The following is a 15019-nucleotide window of genomic DNA, read 5'->3' as shown; positions in this document are numbered from 1 at the left end:
AATAGCTATTGGTGGAAGAAAATGAAACAGTGGCAAAATGCAGTTCCACGAAAACAGAGTCTTCTGGATGCAGGTACCTTGTGTTGGCTCAGTGCTTGTACGTCCGTCAGGCATCGGGCACTCAGGTTTACAACAAAGACAGTGGCTTTATCTCCAGCCCAAGAAGGGACATCCGTTCACTTACCTTGTGTACAAATTGTTCCACTCTGGTCTGAAGCCCCCAGACCTCAAACTTCACCGTCACCAACTTGTAGGAACACATGATGGGCTGATGGCTATCTCTCCAGCCTTCCCTTAACTGTCCCCGTCCCGTCTTCTCTGACTTGAAGTGTTTAGGATCCTGGGGGGTGGGGGGGGAGGAGGATATATATATATCAAAGAAATGACACCTTAAAAGTTCAACCATCATTAATATGACATAAGTGAATAAGGGAAGTTAAGTGAAAGAACCAGTCATCAAAGGCCATAGTGTCTAATTCCATTTATGTGAAATACCCAGAAGAGGCAAATCTATGGAGAATGTAGATTAGTGGCCTAAGGCCGGGGGAAGGGGGTGGTATGGGGAATGACAGATACAGGAAAAAAGTTCCTTTTGGGGGTGATGAAAATGCTCTAAAATTAGATTTAAAGTGGTGGCTCACAACTCTGTAAAATGCTAAAAACCACTGAATTGAACATTTTAAATGAGCGAACTTTATGATATGTAAATTAGATGCCAATAAAGCTGTGACAGATGCATACATACAATATAGAAAATGCTGTGTAGGAGTTCCCGTCATGGTGCAGTGGTTAACGAATCCGACTAGGAACCATGAGGTTGTGGGTTCGGTCCCTGCCCTTGCTCAGTGGGTTAACGATCCGGCGTTGCCGTGAGCTGTGGTGTAGGTCGCAGACGCGGCTCGGATCCCGCATTGCTGTGGCTCTGGCATAGGCTGGTGGCTACAGCTCTGATTCGACCCCTAGCCTGGGAACCTCCATATGCCGCGGGAGCGGCCCAAGAAATAGCAGAAAGACAAAAAAAAAAAAAAAAAAAAAAGAAAAGAAAATGCTGTGTAATACCTCAGTAGGGTTTTTGAGGGTGTGCGCTGGCTCTGGGTTTGCCGATATTCTTGTATAAAGTAATATTTTAATCCCCACTATCCCAAGCATGCTTACTGAATTCACACTGTGGGCGTATGGCACAGAAGCAGGTATTACATTATGCTCTCCCTCGACCTGATTTCTTTGCCCTGGGGGTTGTGGGAGGGAACCAGGTCCCTTTGTGGTCTAAGAGGTTTGGTCTGTGTGTGACTGCCTGGCACTTCCCTCCACTCAGAGGATGGACTTGACTCTACTTGGCTATCTCTGTTCTTGGACTTTCCTCCAGGGTCCCTCCTTATTTGTTTGTTTGTTTGTCTTTTGTCCTTTTAGGGCCAAGCCTCAGCATATGGAGATTCCCAGGCTAGGGGTCTAATTGGAGTTAAATTGCTGCTGGCCTACGCCAGAGCCATAGCAACACAGGATCTAAGCCGAATCTGCGACCCACGTCACAGCTCACGGCAGCACTGGATCCTTAACCCACTGAGCGAGGCCAGGGATCGAACCCTCAACCTCATGGTTCCTAGTCGGATTCGTTAACCACTGTGCCACGACGGGAACTCCTCCCCTCCTTATTTGTATCGACTGCAGGAAGGTAGTGGGTCTGCAGGTAGAAAGGAAGCAGAGTGGGACAAGTACATAACTGATGGGATACAAAATTGACAAAAGGGATTCTGGAAAGGAGGAAGGGAAGAAGAATGCATCGTATGTACCTCAAAGAAATAAGTGCTTCTGTGGCAGAAGGGGCTGGTGATCTTGACTGTGGGTAGCATTTTTGAATCTTTGGTACCAACTTTGCCATGCTATATTTTTATCACCTGGACCAACCCAGAAACTGCCGCTGAACTTCTATGCATAGGGCTGGAAAGATTACAGTAATTTAATAACAGGATACATGAAAAAGGAATAAGCATAGAGTGTGGCCCACGGCCAGTGCTCCGCTGATGCTGGCCGTTATTATACTTCCCAAGGCGGTCAATGAAGACTTTGATGCGCAACCCTAGAGTCCAGGGCAGAAACAGCAATGCCCTTCCAAAGCACCCCAGAATCGCTGGTAAAAGATTTTATGTTTAAGGGCATGGGACTAATTCCTGCCTAACCGGTATCCCTACACCATAAAATGCCATTAAGAACAGAGAGAGAAGACCAATAAATCAAGCGATACATCACCCGGGAGACGACGGTAGGTCATCTCCGAAGATGGCACCATCAATTCCTTCCCTCCCTGTGTTGCACTCTGTTCTGCTCCCCAAGAGGTGGAGGCTCCCTCCCCTCCCCATGGATCTAGACTGGCCTGTGACTTGCTTTGACCAATAGAAGGTGGCAGAAGAGACACGGTCATTTCAGATCTTTAAGAGAAGCTGGAAACTGGAAGCCAAAGTAAAAAGTCTAGTTTGATACCCTGAGACCACCACGCTGTGAGGATGCCCAAGCTGGCCATGTGGAGGGATGCTTGCTCATTCCAGCTGAGAGGCCAGGTATGGGAGTGAAAGAGCCACTATTGATATTTCAGTCCAAGCATACACCTCGAGAAACAGGAGATCTTGCCTGGCTAAGCCCAATCAAGATGGCACAATTGTGAGAAAGAACTATCAGTTTTATGTTTTTATTTATCTTTTTAGGGCCACACTCACGGTATATGGATGTTCCCAGGTTAGGGGTTGAATTGGAGGTCTGAGACTCATCTGCAACCTACACTTCAGCTCATGGCAACACGGGATCCTTAACCCACTGAGCGAGGCCAGAGATCAAACATGTGTCCTCATGGACACATGAGATTCATTTTTGCTGAGCTATGATGGGAACTCCTTTTTTTCTTTTCTTTTTGACACCTGTGGCATATGGAGGTTCCCAGGCTAGCGGTAGAACTGGAGCTGTAGCCTCTGGCCTACACCACAGGCACAGTAACGCCAGATCCGAACCGTGTCTGCAAACTACACCGCAGCTCATGGCAACGTCTTAATCCTTAACCCACTAGCAAGGCCAGGGATTGAACCCGTGTCCTCGTGGACACTAGTCAGATTAGTTTCCACTGTACCATGACGGGGACTCCCCACACAGTTGTTTTAAGGCACTAAATTCTAGGATGAAGTGTTAACTTAGCGAGAGATAACAAAATATATGCATCAAGTGGATTCCAAAACAGATGCAATAACTGAATTGCCAAAGATGAAGAGAACGGAGTTCCAGTTATGGATCAGAGGTAACGAATCTGACTAGTATCCATGAGGATGTGGGTTCAGTCCCTGGCCGCGCTCAGTGGGTTGACGATCTGGTGTTGCCATGAGCTGTGGTGTAGGTCGTAGACATGGCTCAGATCCCGTGTTGCCGTGGCTGTGGTGTAGGCCAGCAGCTGTAGCTCCAATTCAACCCCTAGCCTGGGACCCTCCATATGCCATGGTGCCCACCTTTATAAGGTGTGGCCTTAAAAAACAAATGAACAAAAAACACAAACAAACAAAAAAAAAGAAGCGAAAGAATGCTGCTTTGCTCTTTCCCAGCCCTCACCCAAAGTTTATACAATAAGCTACATGTGTGAAAACTATAAACAAAGACATGTATAGCGGCCAAGCAGTTCCTGCGGCTTAAAATACAAGAGCTGGGGTTAAACGGGAAGCTGCTTTCTTTCCACATCTGCTCTTCAACTTTCTCACAAAAGGCAAGTGATGGGTATAATTATCAGAACATGGACAGCTATCTTATTTATTTATTTATTTATTTATTTTTTGGCCGTCCCTGCGGCATATGGAAATTTCCAGGCCAGGGATCAGATCCAAGCTGCAGTTGTGACCTATACCGTATCCTTAACCCACTGTGTCGGGCTGGGGATTGAACCCTTGCTGCCACAGAGACATGCCAGGTCCTTCATCTGCTGTGCCACAGCAGGAACTCCTATGGACAACGATCTTAGGGCTTAAAAGACACGGCCTCCATGCTGTGGCGAACCAGAATGCACAGAGGCAAACCCTCGTGAACCTGAGTGGAGGTTGTCTTACTTGGATTAGCAACTGGGTAAACAACGGGTACTTGTGGAGCCAGCAGGCAGCTGAGAACAAGAGGCCACAGCGCCTGGCAACCCAGACATGTAAGAGGCAAAAGGCCTGGCAAATAAAGCAAGTGTGGCCGTGGCCGGACTGCCTTCACTCCTTCCAGGTTCTGTGCAGTGGGCCTGAAACAGGCCTGAAGATGGAGGGCCCCGGGCCAGCTGGCTGCACCCCACGCTCCCCTCCCAGACCCAAGCACCTGATTCATCAACTAGCCTTGGCTTCTTCCTATAGCCAACCACTGCAGAAGTTGAAATGATACCTATTCTATTTTTTTTAAATGATTTTTATTTTTTCCATCATAGCTGGTTTACAGTGTTCTATTTTACTGTGTGGCAAGGCAACCCAGTCACACATACACATATACATTCCTTTTTTTCACATTATCATGCTCCATCATAAGTGACTAGATATAGTTCCCAGGGCTATACAGCAGGATCACATTGCTTATCCATTTCCAAAGGCAATAGTTTGTATCTCTTAACCCCAGATTTCCAGTCCATCCCACTCCCTCCCCTGATACCTAATCTAGAATCTTCATGTAGATTCCAGACATCTCAAGAATAAAATAAGATTGTGTAATATTAAATGTGGGACACCAGCGGATTGCATTTCTAAAGGAGTTAAGAATCGTGGGGCAAGCTTTAGTTCTGAATAAGACTGGAAAAGTACTGCCTGCAGAGTGAAAACTATGCAGATGCTTAAATTCATGTGTGGTTCCTGATTGAACCACAAGATTATAAAATTATATTAGGCGATCGTGAAATAAAGTTTTGGGAAAAGGCTAGATGGGAATGAGAAGTGTGCTGCATTTTCAATGGGATGTTTAAGCTGGAAGCGGTAATTTGATCTCATAGCCTCAATTTTATGGATAAGGGTACTGAAAGAATGAAATGTTTTGTCTCCCAGTGATGGGTGCTTGGTAACGGGGCTGGGACAAGAACCCCAGCCTCCCCTAATTCTAGCCCAATGTTCTTTCCACCACATTTACTTTTAATAGTAAACAGCAAAAGGGTGTTTTTGTTATAGCCAGATGCCAAAGAAGAAATTAACAATTGGGCTTTTTATGGCAACAGCGGGTTGATTTTTTTGCAAGTCTGGTGCCACATCCATAGCTGCTGATTTCATCTAGGAAATCTCATACATGGCCTATAATCAGGGATTCATTTTCAAAGAGCTGGAGGGAGGAAAGGGAGGAAGATTTACCAGAGGACTCCTTCAATCAAAACCCAAGATTAGAAATGAACATCCAGGAGTTCCCGTTGTGGCTCAGCAGTTAGTGAACCTGACTAGCATCCATGAGGACGAGGGTTCAATCCCTGGCCTCGATCAGTGGGTTAAGGAGCCGTCATTGCTGTGAGCTGTGGTGAAGGTCACAAACGTGGTGTGGATCCCACATTGCTGTGGCTGTGGCGCAGGCCGGCAGCTGCAGCTCTGATTCGACCCCTAGCCTGGGAACCTCCATATGCCACTGTGCGGCCCTAAAAAGAAAGAAAAAAGAAAAAAAAAAGAGAAATGAACATCCAGCTGAATGCCTTTGGCTGGAGATGAACTAAATAAATAAATAAATAAAATTTAAAAATTAAACCACTGAGTCTTATGTGAAATATTCTGGTCTCTGCAAACTCTTCTCCTTTCCATGGTCCACTCCCCCCCACACCCTGGCTCCTCCGCCTCACCTTCCCCCCAAATACTCATTTCTCCTGAGATCATTACCTTCAACTGCCATTTTCTCACTTGAGTTTGCAAACATAAGTGTCTAAATTGCCCCATTTCATATGTCATTCTTATAACCTTTCAAATGTTTTTATTTTTTAAATGTCTAGTTTGTGTTTCTAAAGCTACTATAGTATTTTGGTTCTGATTCAAACTCTGTTATATCACCCATTCTTTACACAAGAACTGAATTGTTTTACATTTAAATTTTTCATTTCCAGGTAGGTTTCCTTATTTTATTTTTTAATTTTTTGGCTGCACCTGCAACATAGAGAAGTTCCCAGGAGTTCCTGTTGTGGCGCAGTGGTTAACGAATCCGACCAGGAACCATGAGGTTGTGGGTTTGGTCCCTGGCCTTGCTCAATGAGTTAAGGATCCGGCGTTGCTGTGACCTGTGGTGTAAGTTGCAGACGTGGCTCGGATCCCGCCTTGCTGTGGCTCTGGCGAAGGCCGGCGGCTACATCTCCAATTAGACCCCTAGCCTGGGAACCTCCATATGCCACGGGAGCAGCCCTAGAAATGGCAAAAAGGCAAAAAAAAAAAAAAAAAAAAGTTCCCAGGCCAGGGACTGAATCCAAGCCACAGCTCCAGCAATGCCAGATTTTTAACCCACTGCAGTGGTTTGGGGATCAAACCTGGGCCTCAGCAGTGACCTGAACCACGGCAGAGATCCTTAACCCTCAGTGCCACAAAGAGAACTCTAGGTTTTTTTTTTTTTGTCTTTTTGTCTCTTTAGAGCCGCACCCGAGGCATATGGAGGTTCCCAGGCTAGGGGTCTAATCGGAGCTGCTGCTGCCAGCCTGTGCCAGAGCCACAGCAACACGGGATCCGAGCTGTGTCTTCGACCTACACCACAGCTCACAGCAACGCCAGATCCTTAACCCACTGAGCGAGGTGAGGGATCAAACCTGCAACCTCATGGTTCCTAGTTGGATTTGTTTCCATTGCTCAAAGACGGGAACTCCCTAGGTTTCCTTATTTTAAAATGAAGTCTATAAAGCTTCATTCCTTTTTCTCTTTTAGGGGCACATCCGTGGCATGTGGAAGTTCCCAGGCTAGGGGTCCAATCGAAGCTGTAGCTGCTGGCCTATGGCAAAGCCACAGGAACGCAGGATCTGAGCCACATCTGTAACCTATGCCTCAGCTTGTGGCAACACCGGATCCTTAACCTACTGAGCAAGGCCGGGGATTGAATTCACATCTTCAAAGACACTATGTTAGGTTTCTAACCCGCTGAGCCACAATGGGAATGCCTTCACCTTCATCTCTGATGCCACAAATCCCCTTGGCCTTCCCACATTTTGGTTTTAGGGTTTGGACTGTTTTACAAGGGCATGGAATCTCTGTAGTAGGTGAGCGACCCTGCTAAAAGACGTCCAAGGCCTCATCCCTGGTTCCTGTGAACGAGATCTTACTGGGGGAGAAAAGGTCTTCGTAGATGGAGTGAAACTAAGGGTCTAGAGATGAGCTCATCCTAGATTAAGAGGGAGGGCCGCCAATCCAATAACGAGCGCGCTGATAAGAGACAGAAAAGAAGACCCAGGGAGGCCAGGTGAGGCCGAGGCAGAGACTGGAGATATGCAGCCACAGTCCACAGCACTCTTGGAACCACCAGAAGCTACGGGAGGCAAGAAAGGCCTCTCTCCCAGAGCCTCAGCTTCAATAAGGACTTCTGTCCTCCAGAACTGCGACACACCTCTGGGAGGAGGAATAAGCCCAAAGGCTTCTGACCAAACTGGTCCTGGGTGGGGTCTGTGCAGCCAGATTTTCAAAAGCTCACCCCAGGTGATCCAAATGTAGAGCCAAGCTCCAAGCACTGCTAATAGAATACAAATGCCACTCCCGTGCTCCGGATGAGGAGCCTGAAGCTGAGACGATCACTGACTAATCCACAGGCCTCTAGGATTCAAGCTCGGGGCGGTGGTGGTGGTGAGGGGGCAACTCCCGGATCTGGGTTCCCTGCCCCTCAACCAGGCGGACTGGGCAGTCTTAGCTGAAATTCTGGCACAGGCTGTCAGAGGGGAGCTTCGGTCTCCTCATCTGCAGGATGGTTCACACGAAAGCCCTCGTGGGACTGCTGCAAGGCTTAAATTGGATAATGTGGGCAAAGACCCCAGCCCTACACGTGAAAGGTGATGCCGGATTCACAGGAAACATCCCAGAGCACAGGATAAGAAGTACAAGATCCTGAAACATCCTTAAGAGATACTGTAATGCAATTTCCTCAAATCTCATTAAGCTCCTCAGAAGAAGGGCAGCAGGAATATCTGATGTGCTGCAGGGTTATTATTACTTTATTATCCCTGTGTCAAGGGTATAGAAAAACAAGTGCCCCCAAATATGGCTGCCCACCAGCATGCTGCTGTCCTTTTGCCCGTGAGAGGTGGTGTGGACGTCTCCATTCTCTGGAGGCTGTCACCTGTCAGCGTCCATATGTATGGTGGTGGAAGAAATCCCAAAAAAGGGGCTTTTGCTTCCTGGATGCTTATGACTAGGTTCTAGGCCAAGGACCAACCCCTTTCCCACCTTCTCTTTCCAGAACACTCTGTTTTATGTTGACAAAGCAGGGTGTGAAGCAGGTTGCCCTACACCCTTAAAGGAAGGGATTTCACTGATTTCATCGGGGTCCCGGAACCCCATGGGGGGCGCATGCAGGAGCTGTTTCATCCAAGCTGGGAGTTTCCCTCACAGATGGACACACCGGATAGCTATGTCTCAGGATGGGTCAGATTCAAAATCAGACAGGCTTTGAGCATCAGAGGGGTCATTTAAAAGCCTTCCTCTTAAAGAGTGGAGAGCAGCACAGAGAGAAATACAATCCTTTCCTTCCTGGAATCTTCCGAGCGAGGGTGCAGCTTGTTTCCCTAACGGGGAGCCCAGCTGGTTTGCTAGGGCTGATGCAACAACGTGACCACAACCTGGGGGCTTAAGCAGAAATGCATTGTCTCACGGTTCTGGGGCTAGAAGTCTGCGATCAAGGTGTCAGGAGCATAGGTCCCCTCTGGGGTCTGGAAAGGAGAGTCTGTCCCATGCCTGTTTGCAGTTCCAGTGGTTTGGCTGGCTGGCAATTTTGGTGTTCCTTGACCTGTCGATGTAAACTCCAGTCACATAGCATTGTCCTGTGGGTCTACACATCGTCCTCCTTCTGGGCATGACTGTCTCTGTGTCTAAATTTCTTCCCTTCTGGGCATGACTGTCTCTGTGTCTAAATTTCTTCCCTGCATAAAGACACAGAGTTCCCTGGTGGCTCAGTGGGTTAAGGACCTGGTGTTGTTGCAGCTGTGGCTCAGGTCACTGCTGTGGCACAGGTTTGATCCCTGGTCCAGAACTTCCCATGCCATGGGCATGGCCAAAAAAAAAAAAAAAAGACACAATCATGGTGAATTAGGGGGCCACTCAACCTCACGTTCATTTGATAACCTCTGAAAAGACCCTGTTTCTAAATAAGGTCACACTCTCAGGTAGTAGGGGTCGGAAGGTCAACATATCTTTTTGGGGGACCCAGTTCAACCTAAAACACCAAATCAGAGAGGTTTTCACAAGGGAAAGCATCTAGATTTCCCTGTGACTCTTCCATAGCTAGTTCATCCACTCAGTCAATACTCTTGCTTTGAGGGCCCTGCCCAGCAGTTGGCTAACTGGGAACGTACCAGGCTGTAAGTTCCTCTGGCTGGGGGCTTTTAAATCCATCCACAATGAGAGCTCTGGCTCTGAATCCCACCGGTGTTCCCCGGGCTTGGCAGATGGCATATTGGACCCTTGTCGTTAAAGCCCATCTATATGAAGCTGGTGCCAGGGCTTCTCCCTGGGACCAGATGGACCTCGACAGCCACCCTTCTGTGTGGGTGCATCTTCTTTACAAGGCTTCCTCTCTCTTGGGTCAATCACACCTTCAGGGCTCATCCATCTCACACTTGGACAAAGCAGAACAAAGGTGACGCTAAGGGCTTCTTGCTTAGTGCAGCCCATGTGAAACCGTGTCCCTGCCTTTGTCACCAGCAGTCTCACATCTGGGAGGTGCAAGGAGAACCCCGCAGGAGATCTGGGCCTGGCTGGAGCACAGCTTGCATCTCAGAGGCAATATTATTAGCCGGCATTCACTGAGATATAAAGTCTCTGTGATTAATTATGCTTTCAATTTGAGCCACAAAGGACTATAGCCAACAAAGGCTTGCCCTGTTAATTGAAATTAGAAGTCTTTGATAAATGTTAAGTGAAAAAGGGCTAAGCAGTAAGTAGCTAGGAATTGCTATATATTATGCAACTATAATGCTCACCCCTCAATTAGGAATGAACTAAGACATCTGAAAAAATATCAGATTTTTTCCCCTGCATTTTGGAACTTTTCTTGAAGACTCCATGTTACAGATATTATTCTCATTCCCTTTCAAACGAATGGTTATTTCAACCGGGAAAAATTTAGCCCCAAATGTGGACCAATATTTCTTGAACTTGAATCTTAAAAGGGACACATAAAAATGAAAGAGCTTTCAAAAAAGCTAGTCCCAACAGACCTCATATTAAAGGATCCCATTCATATGAAATGTCCAGAAAAGGTAAATCTACAGAGACAGGAAGATTAGTGATTGCCTGGGCTGGGGTGGGTTTGAGGGGGTGAGAGACTAGAGGGGGTGAGAGTCAAAGACTACAGGGTTTCTCTTTGGAGGTGATGGACCTGTTTTAAATGATTGTGGAGATGGTTACCCGTATCTGTGAATATACTAAAATTCATTGAATTCTCTACCTTAAATGGGTGAATTGTATGGTATGTGAATTAGATTTCATAAAGATGTTTTTTAAAAAAAGCAACCAAGTGCGCTTGAGAATTGACCGAAAGCTTTTCTTAAAAGGTTACCTGATGTGCTTCAGCTTAAAAAAAAAACCAAAAAACCAAAAAAAAAAAAAACACCCTAAATGCAAATTGTAGCCAGAAGCAGCCAATTCTTGCTTTGTTAGCAGTTAATACCTAAAGTGCTATTTTTAAAGCATTTGCTCTTGGCACTAGCGTGTACTGCAAACACAAGAGTGATTTGTGCTTGTCCTCTGCAAAGCGACTCTCTTAAAAGACTTGACTCAGAAGGTGTGTCTGGCATGTAGAAAGGCAGAGAAAAAGGTGGCTGTGGTTGAGGGAGTGTGTTTTTGGTGGGTGTTCTGAGCCCTTCTTAGTTTTAATTTAGTGCCCCCCCAAAAAAAATCAAAACTCTATTTGCAAAAGAGGGAGCATGAGAATAGAAAATCTGAGCATAAACCACAAAACAATTTAATAGTCAGCAGCCTCTAGCCCTGAGTGATGCCATTTAGGGGCGAGGAAGAGGACCCATCGAGAGAGAACCTCAAGAGAGGTGGTCAGGGGAAAGGAAAGGCTAGAAGGAGGGAAAAGGCACCATCTAGCGAATGGGAATCAAATGCTTGCTGGGTACTGGCGCTTTAGATACCTCTCTCACTTAATCTTTGCAGTATAAGAAATGTATTTGAGGTGACTTAGGATGCAGCCCCTAGATGGCCTCAGGGTGAGGCTGGTTATCAGAAAGATCAAGTGCTTAGTCCACTGGCCTCTGGGGAGGGGAGAAGAAGGAGGCTGGTGGTTGACATACAAACTAAACTCTTGACGAGGGGACTGGAGCCCTCCCGGGCTGGGGAACACATCCCTGTGTGGGGTGGCAGCGGGGTGGTGGTTTGTGCCTCCCTCCCTCATCCCTTAGGCCCTATGCATCTTTTCCCTCTGGCTGTTCCTAAACTGTTCTCTTCATAATAAACTAGTAAACGTAAGGCTAGTGTTTTCTCTTTCGCTTTCTTTCCCTCTTCCTTCCTTCCTCCCACCCTCCCTCTTTCCATCTGTCTGTCTGTCTTTCTGTCTTTCTAGGGCTGCACACGTGGCATATGGAAGTTCCCAGGCTAGGGAGTGAGTCGGAGCTGCAGGTGCTGTCTTACACTGCAGCTCACCGCAACGCCGGATCCTTAACCCACTGAGCGAGGCCAGGGATGGAATCCGTGTCCGCTTGGATCCTTGTCGGGTTCGTTACTGTTGAGCTGCAGTGGGAACTCCCAGGTCAAGGGTTTTCCTGAGCTCCTCTCCGATGTCAGGATGACGTTGCGGGAAGGAGGGAAAAACAGACACACTAGTTACTGTGCTGCCCTGGATTCGTGACTGGCATCTGAAGTGGGAGGGGTCTTATGGGGCCAAGTCCTTGAACTTGTGCTATGTGATGCTAAAGTCAGTGTCGAAACTGAATTGAATTGTTGACACTCGGATGGTGTTAGAGAATTGGAGAATTGCTGGGTTTCAGAGCAAACACCCTGGAATTTTCCTCACTACCAACCTCGAAGGTAGTACACTGTTATCCTTATTTTGTATAATGTCCAAGGGATGGCCCCCATCCTACTCTCAGGCTTGCTCTCCACAGCTCCACCTCCGCCCTTGTCATGGGTTTCTCCCACAAGCCTCCTCCTTCAGAAATCTCCAGATGGGCAGCAGGCATCCATCAATCTCCGTGTTTTCCTGTGAACTCTGCAGTCTCCCTCTAGTCTCGTGGGATGGCAGGTTCCCAGCCAGGCAAATCGCGGGTTTTTGGGGGTTTTTTGGTAGATGCTCCAATTTCTATAAATAATTCTCTTGGAATACTTCCTTTACATGGCTTTGGGGTTAGGCAAGAAGCATACTCCCAATGACCCTGAGAACTCCCCTCCCGCATCTACAGACTAGGAACGGGGGAGAGATGGATGGCGGGTGCCACGGCGAGAGGGCCATTTGGGTCAGCCCTGGGGAGTACCTGGCCATGGTGATGAGCAGCTGCCCGTGGAGTGTGGACTTATAACTCCTCTTTGTCCCCGGCTTCAGGCCTGGTCCCCCATTTCAGAGCAACAAGACATAAAGCTAATTTGTTCCTTTTGGCACAAACGGATATGACTTCATATTTTTAAGATCACCTCTAATCCAACCATAGTCATTCAAGGGCCCACTGGCGAGGACCCCACCTTCCTACGTGTGACAGTGAGAGGCCAGGCACCAGCTCTCCTAGCAGCCAATGAGCCAAGCTCTTCCCGTAAAGGAGGGCTCTGTGTGCAGCCCCTTTGAGCTGGTACTGTTCCTGCTCACTCTGATCTTAGCTGTGCTGTCTGGCCACGTGCTATGAAGCGTGGATAACTGTATCATGTACCCATACGGAGCGTTTACAATGTGGTCCATGGATAGCTTAAGTTTATGAAATCAAGAGCTGATAATAGACTAAGAAATACTCTTAATGAGTTGCAACAGGGCAACCGTGATCAGCACTGGATTAACTGTCTCTGAATCTCGCTTGCTCTCCATGCTCTGAATTATTCTGGGAAACTTGGAACTCCAACTTGCTTTGGGGTTAGGCAAGAAACTGGGATAGAGATATTCAATAATAATAAACCAATCGGTCTGTATGTGAAGGCAGTAAAGGATTCCATTTTTAAAGCTGGAATAGATTTCAAACTTAGTTTAAGAACTCATTTTTCATTGATTTAAGAAATAAAAGATAAAGAAAAATAAAAAAATACAAGGGCAGAGTAAATAAAAAAAACCTAATTTTGTTTTTTTCAAATATAGTATTATTCGGAATCCCAAGATATAAAGAAGGTTAAAAACTGATGAGTGGATTCCTTGGACTATTTCAAGTTCATTGTTGGACAATTTATTTTTATTGGGCTCAGAAGCATCTCTGAGGAGTCCTAGGTTCTGTGGAGCAGAACTGAGTGGGGACCAAAAAGGCTTTGGAATGAGACATCCCTGGGTTTGAATTTCTTTCTTTCTTTCTTTCTTTTTTTTTTTTTTATTTGTCTTTCTTCCTTTTCTAGGGCCGCTCCCACGGCACATGGAGGTTCCCAGGCTAGGGGTCGAATCGGAGCTGTAGCTGCCAGCCTACGCCAGAGCCACAGCCACGTGGGATCCGAGCCACATCTGCGACCTACACCACAGCTCACAGCAACGCAGGAACCTTACTGGGTTTGAATTTCTGCTGGAGCAACTACTCCCTGGGTGAACCTGGGCACGTTATTTAATGCTAAGGCTATTTGTGGGGATGATAAAATGAGAAGGGGAATGTTTCTCAAACCGGGGTCTCTAGCTGTATTCTTTAGGGGCTATGACTTTTATTTTCTGTTTAGTGGGTTCCTGTGTTACTCACATGTGGGATGGCCACGTCTCACTTTTCCCAGCCCAGGTTCGTTTTGGCAAACTCACTACTAGTTCCTAGAATGTTCACAAGGAGGAAAATTTTCCTAAAAGAAGGGGGGTCGAGTTCCATCAGACCCTTAAACGTGAGGAGGGAAGTCGAGGGACCGGGAAGGCCTTTGCTTCTCTGTAGTGTCTTTTCCTCAGGTCCTCCATTCAGGCGCTTGGTGAGGCTTGGGGGTTAGCAGAGCACATTTCAGGAGGAAACAAATTTCCTGGAGTGTTTTTTCAAAGACAGACAACAGTGTTTGTACCTTTGGCTTTGCCTGAAGGAGTCAGCTTGGTGGGGGAAGAGAAGCACAGTCTTTGGCGTTTGAACCAAGGCTTCCTGAAACTTTCAGCAAGCTACTTAGACTTCTCTGAGCCTCAGTTTCTCTATCAAGGAAATGGAAACAATATCTGTTCTACTGGGTGGTTAGCGTTAAGCGATACAACTGAATAAAACAACTTAGCAGTGACTCCTCTTGTTCTCAAAAGTTAGTGTCTGCCCCTCTAGAGCCAGGTTTAACCACCCTGTGAGAAATCTGTTGAAACCTTCTAAGGCCCAAGTTAAGGAGCTGGTAATTGTATGTCTTTCTTTGGGTCCCTTGACAATAAAAGATGAAGACAAGCAACTTAATAGCACCTATTCTTTCCCAGATATTTTTGGAGTAGAAGTCGAACAGTTGTACTTGGAGTCTGAAAAAAACAGAAGTAGCGGAGGAGCGAATCACTGGGTCAGGTCTTATTTCTCAAAGGGAAAAAAAAAAAAAAAAAAAAAAATACCACCTCCATCATCCCAGAGTCGCAGCTGTAGATTCTTCGAGTTAGTTGGGAAAGGGCTTGGGCAAGATCGAGCCGGAGGATCTGATGGACACCAATTACAGTCTTTGATTAAAGACAGCAAACTTCAATGAGGGCTATTCCAAAGCCAGACCCCAACTCAGAAGCAACTTAAAACTGCCCAAAGGTGTATGATAAAAACACTCTCGGCTGGCAAGGAAGG

General features: G+C 46.8%; 1 protein-coding gene across 4 annotated transcripts in view; it reads right to left on the bottom strand.

Moving 5' to 3' along the window:
• Positions 1–15019, bottom strand: part of PITPNC1 (phosphatidylinositol transfer protein, cytoplasmic 1) — a 278500-nt gene that overhangs the window by 24100 nt on the left and 239381 nt on the right. For all 4 annotated transcript variants that reach the window (XM_021066041.1, NM_001143722.1, XM_021066040.1 and 1 more), the window contains 1 exon segment: positions 185–340. In XM_021066041.1, the coding sequence (XP_020921700.1) occupies positions 185–340 (156 nt within the window).

This window comes from Sus scrofa, chromosome 12 (genome assembly GCF_000003025.6).
Source record: "Sus scrofa isolate TJ Tabasco breed Duroc chromosome 12, Sscrofa11.1, whole genome shotgun sequence".
In the NCBI taxonomy this organism is placed as follows: Eukaryota; Metazoa; Chordata; class Mammalia; order Artiodactyla; family Suidae; genus Sus; species Sus scrofa.
The sequence above is the reverse complement of the archived record's forward strand: the minus strand, read 5'-3'. Positions and strand labels throughout refer to the sequence as shown.